Source organism: Battus philenor, unplaced genomic scaffold (genome assembly GCF_028537555.1).
Source record: "Battus philenor isolate CCGP_79_NKW_IND1 unplaced genomic scaffold, ilBatPhil1.0.hap1 SCAF_13, whole genome shotgun sequence".
NCBI classification, from domain to species: domain Eukaryota; kingdom Metazoa; phylum Arthropoda; class Insecta; order Lepidoptera; family Papilionidae; genus Battus; species Battus philenor.
This window is the reverse complement of record NW_027181675.1, coordinates 6,237,856-6,258,481: the sequence shown is the minus strand read 5'-3', so window position 1 is coordinate 6,258,481 and position 20,626 is coordinate 6,237,856. Positions and strand designations below refer to the sequence as shown.

General features: G+C 33.3%; 4 protein-coding genes across 5 annotated transcripts; 2 read left to right on the top strand and 2 right to left on the bottom strand.

Moving 5' to 3' along the window:
• Positions 1–48: 48 nt before the first annotated feature.
• LOC137933617 (DNA (cytosine-5)-methyltransferase 1-like) lies at positions 49–9,894 on the top strand. Of its 2 annotated transcripts, none has more exons than XM_068777642.1 (8): positions 49–229; positions 1,755–1,869; positions 2,957–3,299; positions 3,460–3,673; positions 3,747–6,750; positions 7,696–7,876; positions 8,361–8,542; positions 9,717–9,894. In XM_068777642.1, exons 1-8 carry the CDS (start codon positions 123–125, stop codon positions 9,798–9,800), a joined length of 4,230 nt encoding a protein of 1,409 aa, XP_068633743.1. In that variant the 5' UTR covers positions 49–122; the 3' UTR covers positions 9,801–9,894. The 2 variants fall into 2 exon arrangements, with proteins under 2 accessions (XP_068633743.1, XP_068633744.1); XM_068777643.1 differs by lacking the exon at positions 49–229 and adding an exon at positions 1,513–1,574.
• A 586-nt stretch (positions 9,895–10,480) lies between these two features.
• LOC137933618 (ESF1 homolog) lies at positions 10,481–15,151 on the bottom strand. Its single transcript, XM_068777644.1, has 8 exons — positions 14,636–15,151; positions 14,006–14,132; positions 13,780–13,882; positions 12,802–12,916; positions 11,985–12,175; positions 11,700–11,901; positions 11,263–11,463; positions 10,481–11,177 (listed from the first exon to the last, which is right to left on the bottom strand). The coding sequence occupies exons 1-8, from the start codon at positions 15,054–15,056 to the stop codon at positions 10,501–10,503; spliced, it is 2,037 nt and encodes a 678-aa protein (XP_068633745.1). The 5' UTR covers positions 15,057–15,151; the 3' UTR covers positions 10,481–10,500.
• Positions 15,152–15,596: 445 nt separating this feature from the next.
• LOC137933312 (TP53-regulated inhibitor of apoptosis 1-like) lies at positions 15,597–18,155 on the top strand. Its single transcript, XM_068777219.1, has 2 exons — positions 15,597–15,810; positions 15,922–18,155. Exons 1-2 carry the CDS (start codon positions 15,664–15,666, stop codon positions 16,018–16,020), a joined length of 246 nt encoding a protein of 81 aa, XP_068633320.1. The 5' UTR covers positions 15,597–15,663; the 3' UTR covers positions 16,021–18,155.
• An 897-nt stretch (positions 18,156–19,052) lies between these two features.
• spt4 (Transcription elongation factor subunit spt4) lies at positions 19,053–20,494 on the bottom strand. The gene is made up of 4 exons (XM_068777477.1): positions 20,352–20,494; positions 20,175–20,281; positions 19,738–19,793; positions 19,053–19,207 (listed from the first exon to the last, which is right to left on the bottom strand). Exons 1-4 carry the CDS (start codon positions 20,418–20,420, stop codon positions 19,089–19,091), a joined length of 351 nt encoding a protein of 116 aa, XP_068633578.1. The 5' UTR covers positions 20,421–20,494; the 3' UTR covers positions 19,053–19,088.
• Between the last annotated feature and the right edge of the window lie 132 nt (positions 20,495–20,626).

Sequence of the window (20,626 nt, the reverse complement as noted above, 5' to 3'; positions counted from 1 at the left end):
TAAAATGTCTTATGTATACGATACCTTAATAATGTTCTACTTTATATTTTGACAAAGCGTTGTATTTGCTTTAACGTATAAGTGTATATTCAAAAAAGATCAGTTTATGAAGCACATTCAAAATGCCTGGATTTATTAACAGTAAGCCTAAAAATACTACAAATGAAAATAAGATTCAAATGAAACCTGAAGTTAACGTAGATAAAGGAAAATGTTCGCCGCCTAGTGTGTAAGTACAATTATTTGACAATAAAAATAATTATTTTATTAACCTAAGCCTATTGGTTAAGGGCTGTGATTACCGATTACAGATCGAGGGGAAGTTTGTGTCTCAATAGTACAAACATTAATGTTAAGTTATTGTGTTCTTAATGCTATTACCAATTCTTTGTATGATCTTGCCAGTCCTTTAATAGAAATTATCTTCTATACATCGCTCTACTGAAACTATGACTTGTTACAAAAAGTCTTTAATTCTTTATCTCCACTGTGGGAACTAGGCTTATAGTCATTGTCATAGTTTCAGCCCATAGACTCCCACTCTTAAGCACAGGCCTCCCTCAAAGGTTAATATGGCAGAGTGTGAAATAATAGTATGCAGAGAAAGCCGTAGCCTACCTTCTAGAAACTTTTTTGTGAGCAAATACAATTTTATATAATTAATGCACAAAGTATGAAAATATTATATTGTATAATAATAATATTATACAATATAATATTATATTGAATAATTTAAGATTGTATTCCAAATCTGAACTCATGACCTACAATTGCAAGTCGGAAAAAAGTTACATTTTCAAAGAGAAACTAGTTGGTAATTTTTTTAAGCTATTTTCCATTTCTATAGCATTATATATTATATATATATATATATATATATATATATATATTATGTTTATATGTTATATATATATATAATATAATATTTATATATAATATATTTTCCATTTCTATAGCATTATATATTATATATATATATATATATATATTATAAATATCATTATAGCATGAAGTTAGTTTAGGTGTTTTCAATTGATGTCAAAGATGCACCTTGATTAATTTACCGAGTAATGCAAAAAATGGATGCAAACTGTCTTCAAGAGATTGGTAACTGGTGATGATATGTGGATCATGTCAAGCTTGACAAGGTTGTGGCTAAGCCTAGGTTAACTTACAACAAAATGATACTATGTGTATGAAAGAATTGGAAAGACATTGTTCATTATGAGCTTTAATGCTGAGCAGAGTCATAAATTTAGGTCTGTTCTGGACACTACTGATGCGATTAAAGCAAGAAATTTGAGAAAAGGGGCCCAAATTTATTAATAGAAGTATGGTCTTTTCTCACAGGAATAATGCATCCTCTACTCTGATCTCACATCTTTAGATATCCACTGTTTTATTGTCGTCAGAATCCTTCAGATGGTTAACATTGAGATATGACTGTCAAAACTAATTGTTGAGTTTTACAGATCACAAGTCTCAAGTAAATTTCTTTAGCAATGGCACCTTATTGCTACTCATAAAATGGCAAAAGTCATTGATAAAATAGCACCTGTATACTACAGTAAAAAGTAAATAAACTTTGAAAAATTATGTCTTGAATTTTAATTTTAAATGCTAAGTTATTTTTTCCCGAAACTTTTATTTAGTTTCATGATTTCGATTTAATAGTAGAATTACAAGAACTTATTTAATTTTTAAGATAGTCTAATTGCCCATTTATAAAAATTATTTAATGCTGTTTTTGGCAGATTTCATGATCAAAATAATTCAAAATTGATTAAAAACGGGACTCAATTAAAAATCACAAGTATGTTTGGTGTTAAAAGGGCCAGAACTTCTTCAGATGAAGATGAAAACAATTTGGTAAGAGTAGAATGATGTTTGTATTTTTATTGTACTATTTATTAATGATCAATGATAATTTCATGATGAGAATATATTTTTGTGAAGGTAGTTCAGATGGGTTTCTCATAAGAAATCAATGCATAGACTAAATAAATAGTGACTTATTTTGTTTATGTAGTAAGCTTTATAAAGGATTTTATAAGATGTCTTATTTCAGAATAACTAGTTAACAACTTAATAAATATCAAATGAGGATTTAATTAGTACTTACTTAGGCTCTAGTGGAGTCACTGCTCAATAGACTTCTAAGTTAGACTCACAAATTGGGTTCCAAAGTCTATTCTTAGGGAATCACTTTCCAAAGTAAAAGAACACTCAAAGCAGCCCTTGGTGTATCAAATCTCTATTTATTTAATAAAGTTTTTTTTTTAAGTTTACCAATAGGGAAGTTTGACTTGGTTATTATTGTGTTAATGCTGTTATTATTATATATTAAATGCATAATATTGTCTATACAGTACAACAATCTCAGTGAGTTTTTCCATGCATCATAGCATTATCAGGAATTGTTCTTGTGTTAGACATACTCGTATATATAAATTTTCTAAGGTAGATTACAATTGGTATTAATTGATATTAAACATTTCTTGCTTACTTTCACATCTAATATATTCTATCTCGCACCAACACAAGGCGGAAGCTTAAATAATTAAAAAGTTAAGTTTAAATAATAAATCACAATTACTTAGGCATGAAACCTAGATTGCCATTGTGTTATACACAATACAAATTATTTGTAAAAATTAAAAAGAATTACCTAAAAAAAGTGTTAACTCAGCATTGACTATGCTAATTTGTATGAAAATGTAATATTTTATTTTGAGCAACAGGCTAAAAAATATCATAGATGAAAATTTATTAATACATTAATATAATTTATTTTCCATTGTTAAATTATAAAGTTGATATAACATGTATATAAATAGCCACAAGGAAAAGTCTAAGAAAGCTCTTAGTATCAAATTTAATGTAAGAAGGTAATGTCAGGCCAGCCTAAGGTGTCTGAATCTAATTAATGCTTTTCGTAAAACATTTCAATTTCCAGAAAAAAATTAAATGCACGACAAAAAACAATCCTGAACAAAATATTAGTTTGAATGATGAAAGCATAGAAAGTAAAGTTTCCATAGAAACTAGTGCAGAAATTGCAACTGAAAAGGAGATAATATCTGATAAAGACAGAGATCCATCTGAAACTGATCAAACATTGAAAATGGTTAATGAGGAGAAGCATAAAATTCTTGCAATACCAACTCCAGAGACAGAAAAATGTGACATCTGCGGACAATTTTTGAACAATTCTGATATTATTTACTTTCAAGGACATCCACAGGATTCCGTTGAAGAATTTATTGCACTTACTAATGAAAAATTATTATTAGCATCAGGTAATTTAAGCTATCTAATAATTAAATATTGATTATAACTTATATTTAATGAAATGAGGCATTACTTTGCGGCAGTCTATCCTAAGAAAGAAATGGACCAATATTTAGCCACTTACTTATAACTTATAAAACTGTCTGAAACAAGTTTCTGCTTTTACAGGAGAAGATGGAGATGTAATGGAAAGACCCCAAACAAATATCACTGGTTTTTCTATATTTGACCAAAATGGACATCTTTGTCCAATCGATGGTGGTTTAGTTGAAAGTGATGTCAGGATTTATATGTCAGGGTACTTAAAGTCGATTTGCTGCGATTCTCATGAAATTGATGAGGATTCTATTCCAGTCAAAGATGTTGGACCCATTATCGAATGGTAATGTTATATATGTTTGCTATGTATGTGTAATCTGTTACAATCTATTATTTTAAAGGTACTTTTCTTCTAGGTTTATTCACGGTTTTGATGGTGGTACTAGAAATTGTGTGACACTGTCTACAGAATTTGGCGAATACAATTTACTTAAACCTAGTGAAGCATATAAACCTCTCATGGACAATTTATATGAAAAAATTTGGCTTAGTAAAGTTGTAGTTGAATATTTAGAGGAATATCATTACCTACAACCTACATATGAAGATTTGCTTGGCATTGTCTCTCAATCCATTATTCCAGAACTTAATGACAAAAGAATGTCAGAAGAAATGTTGCACAAACATGCGCAATTCGTCTGTGATCAAGTAGTTAGTTTGGAAACTAATGATGACGATGAACCACTAATCACCTTGCCCTGCATGCGAGAGTTAATTAAGCTAATGGGCATCAAATTTGGTAAAAGGAAAATTCGAGCGAAAATTGACTACAAAAAGGTCGATAAAAAAGCCTGGACTAAAGCGACAACAACCCCGCTTGTGCAGAAAACTTTTGAAAGTTTCTTTACTAACCAGTTGGACAAAACAAACCATGAATTAGTCTTAAGAAGAAAAAGGTGTGGCGTTTGTGAAGCTTGTCAATTGCCAGATTGTGGCGAGTGCAATGCTTGTCGCGCTATGGCAAAGTTTGGCGGGCATGGACGAACTAAAAAAGCTTGCGTCCGTAGACTATGTCCTAACATGGCCGTAGAACAGGCCGAGGACTCGGAGCCCGAGGACGAAGAAGAATACCGTCAAATGGCTGAACGAAAGCAACGCGACAAAATTGACGAAGCGGTGCCCGTTAAACTTACGGGCTTAAATAATAAAAACATTAAATGGATTGGTGATCCAATTAAAGCCGACGCCACTAAAATTTACTACGAGAGGGTTGAAATAGATGGCTCTGAACTGCGAAAAGGTGATTTCGTTATGGTCGAGACGTCGCAGGCGAACGTCCCCGCTTTGGTTACTAGGGTTACATACATGTGGAAAGAGACTCTTAATCCGAAATCGGGTTATTTCCACGGTGAAGTATTTATCAGGGCTTCTGACACAGTTTTAGGTGAAGTCGGTGATCCGAGAGAAGTATTTCTAGGAGATCGTTGCTGCCACGGTGCACCCCTGTCTTCCCTTTTGAGAAAAGCCAATGTAGAGAAAAAAGAAACGCCTAACGATTGGTTTAAACTTGGCGGTAAGAGTGTTGATGAAGAATTTTTTGAGGATGATGGGAAAACATATTTTTACAACAAATACTACGATAGATTTACAGCACGCTTCGAAAACTTGCCAGAGGATCCAGACTGCCCCAACGAGTTAAGAAAACATAGATTTTGTCCATCTTGCGAAAGAAAAACCAAAAAGGATGCAAAGGACATCCCTAAAGTTTTTGGCAAACTTGCAGAAAAGTCAAGTGCCGTAACGGAAGCTAACAGAACAGAATGGACTTTAGTCAGATGGCAAGATTATGACTATAAAAAAGGCATGGGTGTATTTCTGAAGCCCGGCATCCTTAAATTTAAAAATAACATTGTTAATGTTAATGAGAATAAAATCAGATTGGACAAAGTGGACGAGGAAGTCTATCCCGAGTACTACCGCAAGAGCGACAATAACCTGCGCGGCTCTAACGCTGACACCGGGGAACCGTTTTGTGTTGCGCATATCGCTGCAGTAACAGCATCCAGCGAAGGGCCTCTCGTTGCCCCACAAGACATTTACATCAAGGTTAATGTCTTGTACCGACCTGAGAATACTTCTAATCGATTTCCTCAACAAGAAGATTTGAATGTTGTCTATTGGAGTGATGAAATTAAAGAATTGCCTTTCTCTTCCGTAGTCGGACCATGCGATTTGATATACGAAGGGAATATGTCAAACAGAGAAAAATTAAACGATTGGCTTCAGAGTGATCCAAACAGGTTTTACTTTAGAATGGCTTATAACAAAGTAACCAAAGAAGTCGAAGATGTACCAAAACACGCTACGGCTGTCGGTAGAACCGAGAAAAGTAAAGATAAAGGTAAAGGAAAAGGAAAGTCTACTAAACCCGCAAACGCAACGATCTCAGACGCCGGAATAGTTAAAATAAGACCACTAAGAACACTAGATATTTTCGCCGGATGCGGGGGCCTTTCGGAAGGGCTGCATCGCTCAGGGGTTGCCGAATGTAAGTGGGCAATCGAAAATTTGGAGGCGGCCGCGCACGCTTACTCATTGAACAATAGAAATTGCACCGTCTACAATGAAGACTGCAACGCACTACTGAAAGACGTCATGTCCGGTGCCACGCACAGCAAAGGTGGCTTAAGGCTACCGATGCAGGGGGAGGTCGAGTTGCTATGTGGCGGGCCACCGTGCCAGGGTTTCTCTGGGATGAACCGCTTCAATTCGCGGGAGTATTCCAATTTCAAAAACTCGCTAGTGGCTTCATATCTCTCCTATTGTGATTTCTATAGGCCCAAGTACTTTATATTAGAAAACGTAAGAAATTTTGTAGCTTTCAAAAAGGGAATGGTTTTAAAACTAACACTCAGAGCGTTATTGGATATGGGCTACCAGTGTACCTTTGGCATATTACAAGCGGGGAACTATGGCGTGCCTCAAACGAGAAGAAGGCTTATCATCCTGGCAGCCGCTCCGGGGTACAAGCTGCCTTTGTATCCGGAGCCCACGCACGTGTTCAGCAGACGAGCTTGTTCCTTGACGACGACCATTGACGGAAAAAGATTCGCCACTAATATTAAATGGGATGAATCCGCTCCCAGACGAACCTGTACAATACGGGACGCCATGAGTGACCTGCCTAGCATACCTAACGGCGCGAACCAAATAGAAATCGGCTACGGCTCAATGCCCGAGAGTCACTTTCAACGTATGGTGAGGAGTAAAGACGAGGGTGCGAAGCTACGGGACCACGTCTGCAAGAATATGGCACCGCTCATCCAGGCGCGCATTAGTAGGATACCGACGACCCCTGGTTCCGACTGGAGAGACTTACCCAACCTGTCGGTCATGTTGTCCGATGGCACCAAATGCAAGGTAAGGATTATCTCTGCCTTTTAAAAAATTCATTAACGTTGTGTTAATGAATTAATAGAGAAATATTGAGTTTTAATAAAGAAGTGTCTAGTGTCTCCGGGTAATACAAGTCCGGTCTAGCTGATCTCTATAGGCCTTCATAAATATACGTTCAAGAGAAACAAGTCTGTTTATATATTAAGTTCATCAAGGATTAGAATAATAGAGAGATAATAATACAAGACTAAATAGAATTTTGGATTTATAGAATATTTGAAGATGTCATATGTATCTGTTATTTCTTTAGGAAAAGCACACCAGAAACAAATGCATTAAAATGACACCATTAAATGTTATAATAATTAAAAAATCTGATGTGTATACAACATACACAATAATTATGATGTACAATAGCAAATAAGTAAGAAAAGTAGCTTAAGATTAAAAATATTATTATTTATATATGTTTATGTTTATTATGTATGTTATATACATATATATTTTTAAATACATATTATATATATATATATATACACATACACCATATGTTACAAAACAAACATAAAATCATTATTCAACTGTATTTAGCAAATGTGTCAATGCTTTTTGGAACTTGCATAGCGATATATCAAAGATGTCAAGACCAGGCGGACTTAACTTTGGCATGATTGTACTTAGTGCACATTCTGTGGGAGAAATTATACCTGTCATATTTTATTTAAATTATACATTGTAGCCGCAGCGTGTGTAAGCACCTAACTAGGTGGGCCAATGACATAGATTGTTTTTGTTTGCCTTTTTTCTATCTATATTTAATTCTTCTAAATTAGTTTTATTCTACGGCATAGAGGACTAGACAACGGGCATCTCCGCATTGTACGTTTGCAAATATTCTGCTAAATATTTATTCTTATTCTTTTTAAGAAAATAATTTTACTTATAATTAATATTTGTCGTTATTGACAGGTTCTGCAATACAGGTACGAAGATAAGAAGAACGGCCGGTCGTCGACTGGGGCGCTGCGCGGAGTGTGCGCGTGTGCGACCGGGGCCGCCTGCTCGCCGAACGATAAGCAAGAGAATACACTCATCCCCTGGTGCCTGCCGCATACCGCCAACCGGCACAACAACTGGGCCGGCCTATACGGTTAGATACACTATCCTTACCTACACTTCTCTATTTCTTATTAACGATGCGATACCGATCCTTGCTACATTTTATTCATATTATCTGTTCAAGAAAGCTTATAAAAACATCAAGGTCATTTAGAGAGCTATGCTCGAGGCATCCCTGCGATCATGTCAGATATGAGGGGATCTGCAGCATCAAAATAATTTAGCTCGAAGAACTGCTTGTTTGAAGTGCAAGTGGGTGGAGCACAACCGACGGCTGTAGGGGCCGAAAGGTTCTCAGGTTGCGACCCCAAGCCGGTAGACGCGGCATGGATAGGCCTCCTAATGACTTGTGAGAAAGGTTTCCGATGAACCTTATACATGGTTCACGGATGACCCCCATGACTTTTAAGGTTCAGTGGGAGAAGGCTGTGGCCTATATAGAAGTACTCAACCTTCATATAGCATTCAACATGTTAATAGATATATAAGTAACGAATTATCGCATTGTGTGTCAGGGCGTATATGCTGGGACGGGTACTTCAGTACTACGGTGACAGATCCGGAGCCCATGGGCAAGCAAGGCCGGGTGCTGCACCCTGAACAGAACCGAGTGGTTTCGGTACGAGAGTGTGCGCGTTCGCAGGGCTTCCCCGACGCCTATCTCTTCGCAGGCTCAATTCAAGACAAGCATCGACAGGTATACACAACAAATCCACTTGATATAGCTCAACATGTTGTTGCGTATAATCTATACGTAGATAGGCTGATGGAAAGCGATGCGATATCCTATATAGATAGAATACGATTTCAAAGCGCTCAAATTACTTATTTACTTCCTATTGTTTCGCAGGTATTCATAGAAGTCGCTTCCTCTTATTGCTTCTTCAAACTGTCATAAGTGCATATAATCCCTTTTAAATTTATGACATACCTCGCGTTTGTCGTAGCGCTTTTACACTGAAATAATCAAGATCCAAATTGTTCGTTTCCTTTTATGAATCAACGAATCAACAAACGACATACATCTAAACTTAGCAAAAAAAAAATTTAAACGAAGCAAATATTTATTCTTTTGAATAAGCTTCGCTAAACATTTTAAGAAAGCCCAAACATTGATACAACGTAAATTTCAATATATGTTTATGTATACAATACTGCCATGTTCGGAAAGTTGATTCTATGGAGATTTTAACGCTAATTTTACAATTTTTTCTGTTCCAAATTGTTTATTTGCCTGAACATCAGTACAATACTAATCCCAGACATATCTTCAATACAACGGTAGGCTTTATAAATCAATCTTGCCTTAATAAATTTATGCTTGCCAATGAGAGTTTAGCAAACCAAATATGGTTCGGACACTTTTAACTACGGACGCTAAGTAGATATGCCAGTGGTGGCCAAACTGCGGTTCACGAGCCACATGCGGATTATTGAACGATTATTTTGGCTCCGATTGCTTGTCGAATTATTTCAATTTATATTACCAATATCAGATCTTGGCAAATCGAAACAAATTACTAATGTGAATAATAATAATTATTATTCCACCATAAAATTAGCGAAATCCAAATGCCAATCACAATTAATTAATTGTCATCTTAATTATTATTAGGAGTGCTATCATATACGTGTGCAATTATACCTAATTTCAATACACATATTTTGTACTTTTGTTTAAATAATTTCGATAAGTATGATTTTTGTTAAAAAAAAAAAACATTCTTTTGCGTTTTTTAAATGCGTATTCAATTGTGGCACGCAAAAAATTTCAAATTTCAAAAAATCGCTCGCAATATCAAAGAGCTTGTATACCCCTGCTATATGCAAAACATAATCTACTATTATTTATACATATATGCTATTTTTAGGTTGGTAATGCAGTGCCACCACCATTAGGTGCTGCCCTGGGTCGAGAAATCAAGAAAGCTCTTAGTATGTCGCAAACAGGGTAAAAATATAAATATTATGTTGATTTTTTTCCTTACTTTTTAACATTGTTCACCATATATGTACTTTTTGTAATTATTAAATATAGATGTAATCATGGCACTTTGTTTTAATTCATGCAAGTAAAAAATACATTTGCGTTTATGGGATATCGTCTTCTGCTTTGGTGTTATTAAACTAGGATGGATATGTTGACTTGTAACATCTATGTGACGTTTTGTCAGTCGTGAGACAGATAACGCTCTACGAAGCCGAAATTAGCCCATTGTCTCTTTCCAAAGGTCGATGTGCAATATTTATCGCCGGGTACTGTATAAAATTAAGAAACGTTAATAGGTTTGTGTAGCGCATATGGTGTATGTGAACTTGTCGATGATAATATGGTATCTACCAGCACTGTATTTTTTGTTACCAAAATGAAGTCTCAATGAAAATAGTTACTGTCGTGTCACTAGGTGAAAACCTGCAACGTTTTGAGGAAAGACAGAGCATTTCATCATCGTATCAGCCGAGAGGCCCGTCGTAAGCGACGTGCTTTATTTATTTCATAGAGCAGGCCAGTTTAAATGTGATTTAAAAAAAATGATGTAAAAATAATAGCAAAGATTTTAAATTTAACTTCGTACCGGCATCTATTTTAATTCTACTATAAAGTGGTCGTTTTTAATAGGCTCAAACATCAAGATAAAATGGTAACAGATACAATCACGATTTATTTTTGAGTACATGTTTCGTTTTACGTTTAAGATTCTTAACTAAAACACTTAGTTCAGTATCTTCTCTGGATTTCTTAGCTTCGTTTTGAATTTCGACAGGAGTGTCAACAGGACGTCGCTTTAATTTCTCCTGTATAAGTTTTTCCATGTTCTTTGTCTTCTTAAAATTGGGGTCGCTCGGATCAATGTTGAATAAGTGTGAACTATATAAAGCATTAAAACGTTCGTCTTTCAAATTAATTTCGAAATCAGGCATACATTTTCTTTGTTCCTTAATCTTGGCTTTTAATTTCTTTTTCTTATTTGCCTTTTTATTGTCCTTTTCGGTTTCTTGTATTTTCTTTAAACTAAAATGTTGTTTACCATCATCGTCATCCAACAACAATTCTAACTCTGCTTTTCTCTTCTCATCTTCCTCGTCTACGTCAGATTCACTAGCATTGTTTTTAGCTTTTTTGTCTTTCTTCTTTTTGAATTCAGCTTTATTAAACTCTTCCGCAAAATAAGGATCGTTCATGTCGATGTCGGATGGTATATCATCAGATTCGTTTTCATCGGAATTTGTTACGATATTGTCCTCTTTATGTTTACTTTGTAGTTTACGTTGTTTCTTTTTTTCTTTTCTTTTTTGTAAAAATTGCTCGAAGGGAGTTAATGTTTTAGTGTCTGGAAGATTTTAACATTATTAAGCCAAAATAATATGGAAAAAATTCAATTAAAAGAAACATTACAAAAATTAAAATTAAATTACCTTCACCAAGTTTTTTCTGCACTAATTCTTCAGCTTTGTTTTTAATACCAAGACCCCAGGTAATTTCCATCTCCAAATCTTTATTTTGTTTTTTCTCCTCTTTCTTTTCAATGTCTTGCAACAACATTTTATACTTTTGGATTGGATCTTCATTATCAGATGCTTCTTGGGAATCATGTTCTTCATCAGATGCATTTTCATCTTTAACAAAGACATATTTGTATCAGAAATTAAAGCTATTAATATATAGACTTTTCATAAAATTACTTGTTGATATTAAATCATTGGCGGTTGAGCATTGTCAACCGCCATTGCAAGCACAAAATAATTATTGTTTTTCATGAAAAATCTGTCAGAAAATCCTTTAGCCTTGACAGGATTCCTAAACAGATTTTTAATGTGTTGTTTTAAAAAAGATTAAGATTAAGTTTCCTTACCTTCACTACTTGAAGCTAAATATTCCTTAAGATCTAAATCATCAACTTTTCCATCTAAAGCACTTTTGATTACTTCTGTGCGGTTTGGGTTAGTGGCATCCCACGTGAGTTGGACCTTGGCCTGCTGCAACGCGGTCGTTGTAAACAGGCGCGGTTTATACTTGCTAAGATCTGGTAAATTGGTACACTCTTCGCGAGCTTCCTGTAATTATGTTCTATCAAAATTGAGAAGTCAAAAAAAAACACTCAAGAATTGTTTTTTTTAATTTTTAAGTTGCAGCTTACCTGATCAAAAGTTACGTCATCTGGAATAAAACGCATATCGAGCCTTGTTGCACTACTCTCATACTCCATTCCATCACATTCACTGTACAACTTGTCGGCCGTCGCAACTGAATCACATTCAACAACAGCATAATAATATTTCAGCCTGTTCAATTGATATCTACGAAGTTTTTCCATGTGATAAGATGATCCTAAAATATATTTTGCGATATTATAAAATATATTATAGCTATCCTTAAATATTAAGATATATATATATATATATATATTGAAACAATTACTTACAATGATTGAAACATTTAAGACCTAATGATAATAATGGACATTAAAAGATTTTTTTAGTATAAAGTGATATGGTAAGTAGTCCATTCACAATGCAAGTATGTAAATACATTACCACAAGGCTTTCAGAGTATTGAATAGTTATAACAAGCTCTCCATTTCATTGCAAAGTTACTAACTATGCAAATACTTGCATCATCAAGGTGCCCTCTTAGAGAATTTCTTGCTAAAGTGATGTGTTGCTTGAAGCTATTATATATTTCATGGAAAATGAGAATCAAGTTTGAAGTTAAACAAATGGCAAAAATGACAGCTGACTTTCATAAAATTGTGTACCCCAGATAAACTGACGGGTATAATTTTTTTTGTTCCTCTTTTGTATTGTCTTGCAGTACTAGATTACAGCATCCAGCCCAGCTGTTATATCTACTACTCAAGAATCAATTCATGGGAATATTTTAATTTATAAATGCAACATATTCATATCATCTATATCTTTAACATAATATTACTATTTATGTAAAAAATAAAGTACCCTCTTCATTTTCTTCATTATTTGAGTGTTCATCAAATTTTTCCTCAGTCAACTCAATTGGACCACGGACCTCTTCTTCTTTAAGCCTTTTGAGACCATATTCTGATGGATATATCTGTAAAAGAAATATGTTATGTAAAAAAAAACAGTTCTCACAAATCTCATGTATATTGGATATTGTCTTGTAAGTTTATTCAATGATGACCATATATAGGGCTATCTCATTAAAAACTAAGTGGCTCATGGTGTAATAAAATTTAATTTTCATTCCCACATACATAATATTTTTAATGTTTATTCATAAATAATAATAACTAATCACTAGTTAAGTTTTCTTGGGCATCTTGGAATAAGAATATTAAACATGTTTCAAGTGTTAGCACATTCCAATACTCAATGTTAGTTCCTTGCGCCTTGACACTGCTCGGGGCTTCTCCTTAAGCAACCTAATCTTATCTACCCCATCTTTTAAAATCCAAAAATGTGGAGCTCAAGGTTAACTGCATTGGTTTAGTCCAAGCAATGTCTTTCATGCAAAGTCAATTATCTTTCATCATATACAGCTAGAAGAGCTTATTTGTCAACAAGGAACTTAAAGGCTTTTACACCTATTTCCAATCACTATAACTATGTATAAAGTGATCACTGGAACATGTATTAATTTATTTTTTCTATCCGAATGTAACAGGCCAATAACTTTTGGCAGTACAAAGTCTGCAGACAGTTAATAATTTATTATATATCCAAATTTTTAAAACATTTTATTAACATATAATCATGATGTTAATAATTATTTCTAGACAAGCTAGATTCCCTGACACAAGATGAATGCAGTGCAGCTTGATTGCGGATATGAGCCCACAAAGACAAAACAAGCTGTACATTTGTATCTTCTGATAATCCATAACTAATAAATATAAACAAAAATAAATTAATACATGGAAGCACCTATAGTTAATAAAAATATAACAAACTTACAGTTATTTTATGTATTACACCTCCTGGAGGAAGAAAAGAGCTAAGTAGAACCATAATATCCATTGCTTTTATGTTGTCCCAATCCATATTGCAAATTGCAATCCTGGGACAAAAATAATAAGTTTTTGAACTATTATATACATAAGGAAAACAAACTTAATTTTATGGCTTATAATGTACCTAAATATTTTGAAATGAATATTGAATAAAGATATTTTTATACAACCTCCTTGTAGAATCTTCAGTAGTCTCTGCATCAGCATCTAGTTCACCCCATTCATGCTCTAATTCACTATCCAAATCATCTTCACTATCACTTTCTTCATCACTTGAGCTCTCTGTTAGAAGAACACCTGGAAATAAAAGCATAAAAAAGTAAGTTACAAATAAAAACAGTTACACATTTTATTAAAAGCGTACCACAATCATGGCACAACATTAAAGAAGTAGAGATGTGGTTCTCTGCCCTAAATGTAATTAATGACTCTGTGAAGTAAGACTACATTGTTAGAACTGTCTATGGGATGCTGTTGCGGTATACAAAATAATTTATACACCTGCAAGAATAGTCGTAAGTCTCATGAGTTGTAGGCCTGTTACACTTTAGCCATCTGTCATCTGTGAAAAAGACAACTAATTTCTTTTTGCTTGAAGTGTGACGACGGTTGGGAGTCGCGGCTTAGAAATTTTTAAAAAAAAATATGAAAGTTAAATGTGGCAGCTACAATATATTGTGTTGATATACTGTATTGTACTTGAGTCATCGGTCATGATTGTCATGGAATAAACAATCAATATATTAGATGACGGCATTAGAGATATATAAAATCATTGTTTAAATAAAGAAGCTGTATACCTTCACCACGCGCGTAGTCGATTTCCAAGTCGAGCAATCGATTTTTTGTTTTCTTATCTAATTTTCCTCTAACTAATTTATCATTCACCGAATTAAGGTCTTTTACTGTATCTTCCTTGTCTTCACTTAGAGCTCTTTTGACAAAACGTCCATGGCTTTTAACATCTTCATTTTCAGACTCCTCGTTTTGCGAACTGTCCGAGTTTTCGACATCGTAATATTTTCTTAAATTCTCTGTTGACGTTTCGTTAATTGGTCGTCCGCGTTTATCAACTGTATATTTAACTTTGAACTTGTCGTCTTGGAACATCGACTGAAATCTTTTGTCAATCTTAACCTTTTTTTCATGTTTTGGTATTTGCTTATATCTCGGATCGTTCAAATACTTTGTAAAACGACTGTCTTTCAGTATATCACTCATTATTGATTATTTTATTTCTAAACGCGTGAAACTTTCTTAGTACACTAAGTTAAAATATATTGTACATTCACTAACCCTAATTTTCAAAAATAAATACAACACATGTTACATTGACAGTTGCATAAATATAACAATTTTTTTTATAGAATAGACAAAGAATAAGCAAACATGCAACCATTTCCGAAGTGTTCTATGTATAATTAAAATATAAATATAATACAACATACATATTATTGTTAACAATTGTAAAACAGAACTTATATTAAGTTGTTAGTGATAATAAAAAAATAAGTAAGGAAAGCTATAAGCTACTACGAGGGATTATAGCCGATGGATCACGAACCTATAATAAAATGGTGGTACAAACATCGAATATGAAACAACTAATTTATAACATGCACCGATGGAATATATCAACCCGATATGTTTTAAAACTTCGTTATTACACTGTATTAAAAAAAAATTATGCATTCGAACTGAACACACTGTTTTATCCATGACAATTAAGTTCATAAAACATTGTCAATGTTGACATTTAAAACGGACATGAGAGGTTATGAACTTAACTGATAACAATAATTGACTAATCTATTTGGAAAAAGTAATCATGAATAGCATAGGCGAAGAGTGTACTGATCTTAAAAAGAAATATGATGATTGCTTTAACAGTTGGTTCTCAGACAAGTTCCTAAAAGGCGAACATGATGATTCTGTGTGCTCTGGGATTTTCAAAGTTTATCAAGAATGCGTGAAGGTAACTAACATTTACGTAATATTAAATAATTTTATTGCAAATTATGACAATGAATACGTTGTTGTAATGTTGTTCTTAATTTTACATTTAACTTTTCTCGTATGCTTATAGAATGCAATGAAGCTGCAAAATATCGACTTTAAGGAAATTGATAAAGATGTTCTTGGCACCGATAACGAATTCAAAGCACCACCGACAGGGCATAGTTGACAAAAGTATAACCTTATGTGCACTTTCAACCCACTTCTTAATTGTATGTTCAAAACTGGGGATGTGTTTAAGTCTTAAGAATAAAGAGAGACATAAAGATATTATACAGCAAAGATATAACAGAGATGTGAAAGTAAATATTTATCCATATGGTGTAGTAAAATGATAATATATGTGACCCTATGCTAATAGTATTTAGTTCTACTCTGTTGGAAAAAAAATTAAATTGTCACTGCTATATTATTAATCAATGTAATCTGTCTTAGGGCTAATGCTAGTCAATTTAATAAAAAAAAACTAATAATTGTACTTAGCTTAAATTATTCATGTTCAACCAGTTACAATACTTTGTGGATATGTAATGTAGAACTAACATGGATTTTTGTGTAAGAAATAGATGTTTCTGTTAACCACTTTGGTATGGTTATTGTTAACCACAAAACCTTACCCACAGCTGAGCCTTGAGTGTAGTTGATGGCCATAATCAGAATGCGCACAGCCTAGGGTCAACTTTAATTGTCAACAAAGAAATTCTAACTTATCTCTGCAATTACAGTACATTACATAAGGTGAATGTAATGCAATATTTATTCAGCAGTAGTGCAATTCTTTCTTTGCGGACGGCACTCTCTTTATCAAAATAAAAACCTTTATTGATCAGATTTCAAGGAACACTCCATGGTTATTGTCCAACAGTTTTTATAATTACCAAAACATGCCTAATTACTTGAAGCTACACATAGGTGTGCCAGGCAGGTAAAATTACAAAAACAAATTTCTAGAAAGCTGGGACTGGCCAAGAGCTTGAAAGAGCTTATTGCCACTGGATCTTATCTACATCAGGCGAGTGAAAAAATACTGCCGCCGTCCAATCCCTTCTTTATAAATAAAACTCTACATATTAAACACTAAATAATAACAAATGCTATCTTAATTAAATTACAAGTACAAGAGAGGCTGACACTGAACCCCTCTTGCTCTTGCACCTATGCCCGGCCAGAAGAGCTTGCTGTGTGCATTCACCTGTGGCAGCCAACTATAGTCAATGCTCATACCAAATTGGTTAAATGTTTATAGCTATTTCAGGCCAATAGGGCATTAGTTTATAATAAACCATAATTATTACATGAGAATTAAATAATTTCCAGCTGTTCTTGTATATTTACTCAAGTTTCTTTTTTAATTTTTAACATAAAAATGTTTTCCTGATAGAAAGATCTTTGAAGCACTTATTTGATGTACAACTGAAAAATTAGGTGACAACAAGTCTTATGTAATGCATTAAACATAGTCCTATGAGTTTTTTTTTTAATATTTAGCAGTGTTAAGAAGACCTTTAATTATAAGTTTCTATGTATATAAATTAATATTTCTTTTCAATTTCATATTGTTAAGCATAATTGTAACATACATCATGTATTTTAAAAACACCTCAGGTAAATGTAATTGCTCTGTGTGCATTTTATATTTTCAGTTCATTGTGTATTATTTATGAGCTTGAAATGAATTCTTGCAGTAAATATTTGTGGTTTCATTTAATAATAAAATGTTATCAATCCTGACAAAGATGGGTTAATAAAAATAAAACAGTTTGATAACACCTATTCTACTGTGTTTTCAATTCGATAAATTCAGAGTATTTATTTGTCTGAGCCAAGCCTCCGCTGGAAACCATCAAGCTTCTACATCATAAAAAAGGGTAGATCCTCTGCTAGTAGAATCTGCGAACTAGGGTAGCAAATCGGTTCTATGATGGGCAAGGCTGCAAGACCATGTAGGAGGGTGTCTATCAAGTACCATACCTCGTACGGAAGTGAGGTGAGAGGATATCTCTGAAGTGAGGTAAAGTGCTGGATGCAGCAAGATCTGCCAGGTGGAGGCATTCGTACCTGAGGTCAATACAGACCAAGGAAAAAGAGTAAGATCAAAACCAATGAAGTCACCACAAGGGGCCATGATGAAACATGTGACCCCCCGTTTACGATGGAGGAGCTCCAATGGTCCGTGTCGACTTTTTATGCTAAGAAGGACGACTACGCGCACCCGAAGTCCTACAGGCTCAGCAGACTCTTGTCCATTCTGAGCAGTCCTCAGAAACATGATGATTCATAGGATCCGGTACATATGTAAATAATTTAGTTGATCTAAAAACCTGAAGTATGTTATATTTGAATATAGTACAAATAAGGATAATCATAGATTCCAAAGTCAATGTGATTAAGTATTGTATATCTTACGTAATATTTAGCAATGGCTACAAACGCGAGTGATAATTAAAAATAAAAAGAGAAGACGTAAGATACACCACGCCAGTATTTTTCCAACTTTTTGTGCCATGTTCAACTTTAGCCTTTTTATGTAACATACATATTTTTTTATTAAAATGAAAGAGTTAAACCAGTGTCGAAGCCACCTGCGTTGTCGCATTGCCTCCCTGTGGGGGCGTGGATCCCATGTTGAAACTGCTCTGGACTCATGGTAGCACACTATCTTGTATAAATTACTTTAAAATATCCTTACTTGAAATCATGATAGATGAGATTTATGAAGATAAGATTGCATTCTAGTAGAAAAATCTATGTCAACATTAGTTTATTCAGCATTTATTTTAAGTGTTTCCATTCTTTGGATGCTATATTTATTTACAGACATATTACACAAATATCTCAATGTATCAAAATTATTTATCTTCAAAAATAAAACCTTATTACTTCAAAGTTACACAGTATAAATTATTGTGAAATTTTTAGTTTTAATTCTATAACACAACTATATGAGAAAAGGCATAAAAGATGAATTGGACTGGTCTTTTTCTAAAAATTATGACACAGTTTGAGAAAACAAAACAAAAAATCTTTGTTGTATATTAAGACAAATGTAATTTTTTCTAGTCAAAACTTTTTCATGTTGTACTAGTTAACCGTTGGTCCAAGCTCAATTATCATTACTATGATGTAAAATGCTGAAATGTCATTGATTTTATTGTAAAATAAAGGTTAACATTTTTAATGTTTTTATTAAATGAAATATGGTAATAGAAATACATTTTAATTGTGTGCATATTAATACTATCTCTGACTGGTGTCTCTTGGCCGATAAACAATCCCTCTGCTTTTCATTTCTCTTATCACTCCAGCGGGAAGACGTCCAGATACTGAAATAGCGTAAACACCAGGGCAAAATCTACCTGCAGAATAATAAGTTTTTTTAGCAGTTTTTCTCCAAAATAGTAATAAAAAAGATTTCTTATATAAGCTATTAAATATACGAACAAATTATCTAATACAAAGCTAATGCAAGTAGAATGAATACCCCATAATCATAGTCCATTTATGAGAACACTAGTTTTTTCACTACATACATGTGTCAAATAAATCAACATAGAGTTGAGATGAGAATAAATATATGCCGTTAGATAACTGCAGAAAATTTACAAATAGTGATTTTCTTTCAAAAATCAAGTGACTGCAGAATTTGATATGGATTTTTGTCTGATTTTACAGAATTAGTGTTTATGTCAACATGAAAATAGAAAGTGTTTGTAATAGAAAAAAACATAGCAGAGTTCATTAGTGAATAGCATTAATGATTAGATTAAAGTAGTGGTTAGACTAAAGTAGTGTCAAAAGCTTGCTTGGTTAACACTAGCACTTTAAGACATCCTATACAAGTATTCTGTATGAGTTAAATATCTCTCCACATTAATCATTTACTTACTTATTCGTTGCCATTTGCAGACCCAACTGTCTTCAGGGCTCATTACAGCAATCATTCTGGAAATATTCCAAAATTTTATTGAGTTGTTATGAGTTTAATAATTAAAACTGTTATCAGGTATATAAAATAACTCTCTTGTCATCAATTTTAATATTAAATTTTCACAATATTTTGCCCACATTGCCAGGTCCATTTTATGGTTTATTGTCTAGTAATGCTATTTAAGTTTCAAAGGTGCACAATGCATAGCTAAATTGAGATCATTGAACATTTAGATTGTAAATTTGGATTATTAATACACCCAAATTGTAAGTTAAATGAATAAACGTCTATTTGATATTGAAAATAATACTTTTATTATATAGTAATTTAGCGATTTTTTTTGCACAATTTCGGCATTGGCTAACAATTTCATATAAAATTTAACACGTACCCACCCGTCAAAATTGTTACTAGTGCAGTCATACACATTGTCTTTATTATTTTTCATTCTAAGGAATTCATCACAATTATCACATCCATCATATTCAAATTGATCAAACGTCTGAAAACAAAAATGAATATAATATATTTATGCATTAAGCAATTAAATACATAACCTATGCATTTATTACCTTTATTAAAGAACACACTAAACAAGCTCTTAATCCCCTTATATCTTTAGGTACCACATCGAGCGACATAGTTACTGTAATTATTGTATAAATAAAAATTAGGGCTCTTAATAAAAGTTGTTTAGTTGTTCCGTCAGACTAAATTAAAATAGCTACTAGGGAAGAGCAAAAGTAATATATAAAATTATCGATGTTTTTAACCTCCAACTATCGATATACGATATTTATTAAAAGAAATCTTTTAACACATTATATTTTTTATTCCACTTCAAGTG

Coding starts and splice junctions, on each gene's coding strand:
- spt4 (XM_068777477.1), bottom strand. CDS start 20,420: ATGTCGCTCGATGTGGTACCTAAAGATATAAGGGGATTAAGAGCTTGT. Junction 20,282..20,351: donor TAGTGTGTTCTTTAATAAAG/GTAATAAATGCA, acceptor TTTTGTTTTCAG/ACGTTTGATCAATTTGAATA. Junction 19,208..19,737: donor CTGCAAATGGCAACGAATAA/GTAAGTAAATGA, acceptor ATTATTCTGCAG/GTAGATTTTGCCCTGGTGTT.
- LOC137933618 (XM_068777644.1), bottom strand. CDS start 15,056: ATGAGTGATATACTGAAAGACAGTCGTTTTACAAAGTATTTGAACGAT. Junction 11,902..11,984: donor ATGACGTAACTTTTGATCAG/GTAAGCTGCAAC, acceptor ACATAATTACAG/GAAGCTCGCGAAGAGTGTAC. Junction 11,178..11,262: donor GCAGAAAAAACTTGGTGAAG/GTAATTTAATTT, acceptor AAAATCTTCCAG/ACACTAAAACATTAACTCCC.
- LOC137933617 (XM_068777642.1), top strand. CDS start 123: ATGCCTGGATTTATTAACAGTAAGCCTAAAAATACTACAAATGAAAAT. Junction 3,300..3,459: donor AAAATTATTATTAGCATCAG/GTAATTTAAGCT, acceptor CTGCTTTTACAG/GAGAAGATGGAGATGTAATG. Junction 6,751..7,695: donor CCGATGGCACCAAATGCAAG/GTAAGGATTATC, acceptor CGTTATTGACAG/GTTCTGCAATACAGGTACGA.
- LOC137933312 (XM_068777219.1), top strand. CDS start 15,664: ATGAATAGCATAGGCGAAGAGTGTACTGATCTTAAAAAGAAATATGAT. Junction 15,811..15,921: donor TTTATCAAGAATGCGTGAAG/GTAACTAACATT, acceptor GTATGCTTATAG/AATGCAATGAAGCTGCAAAA.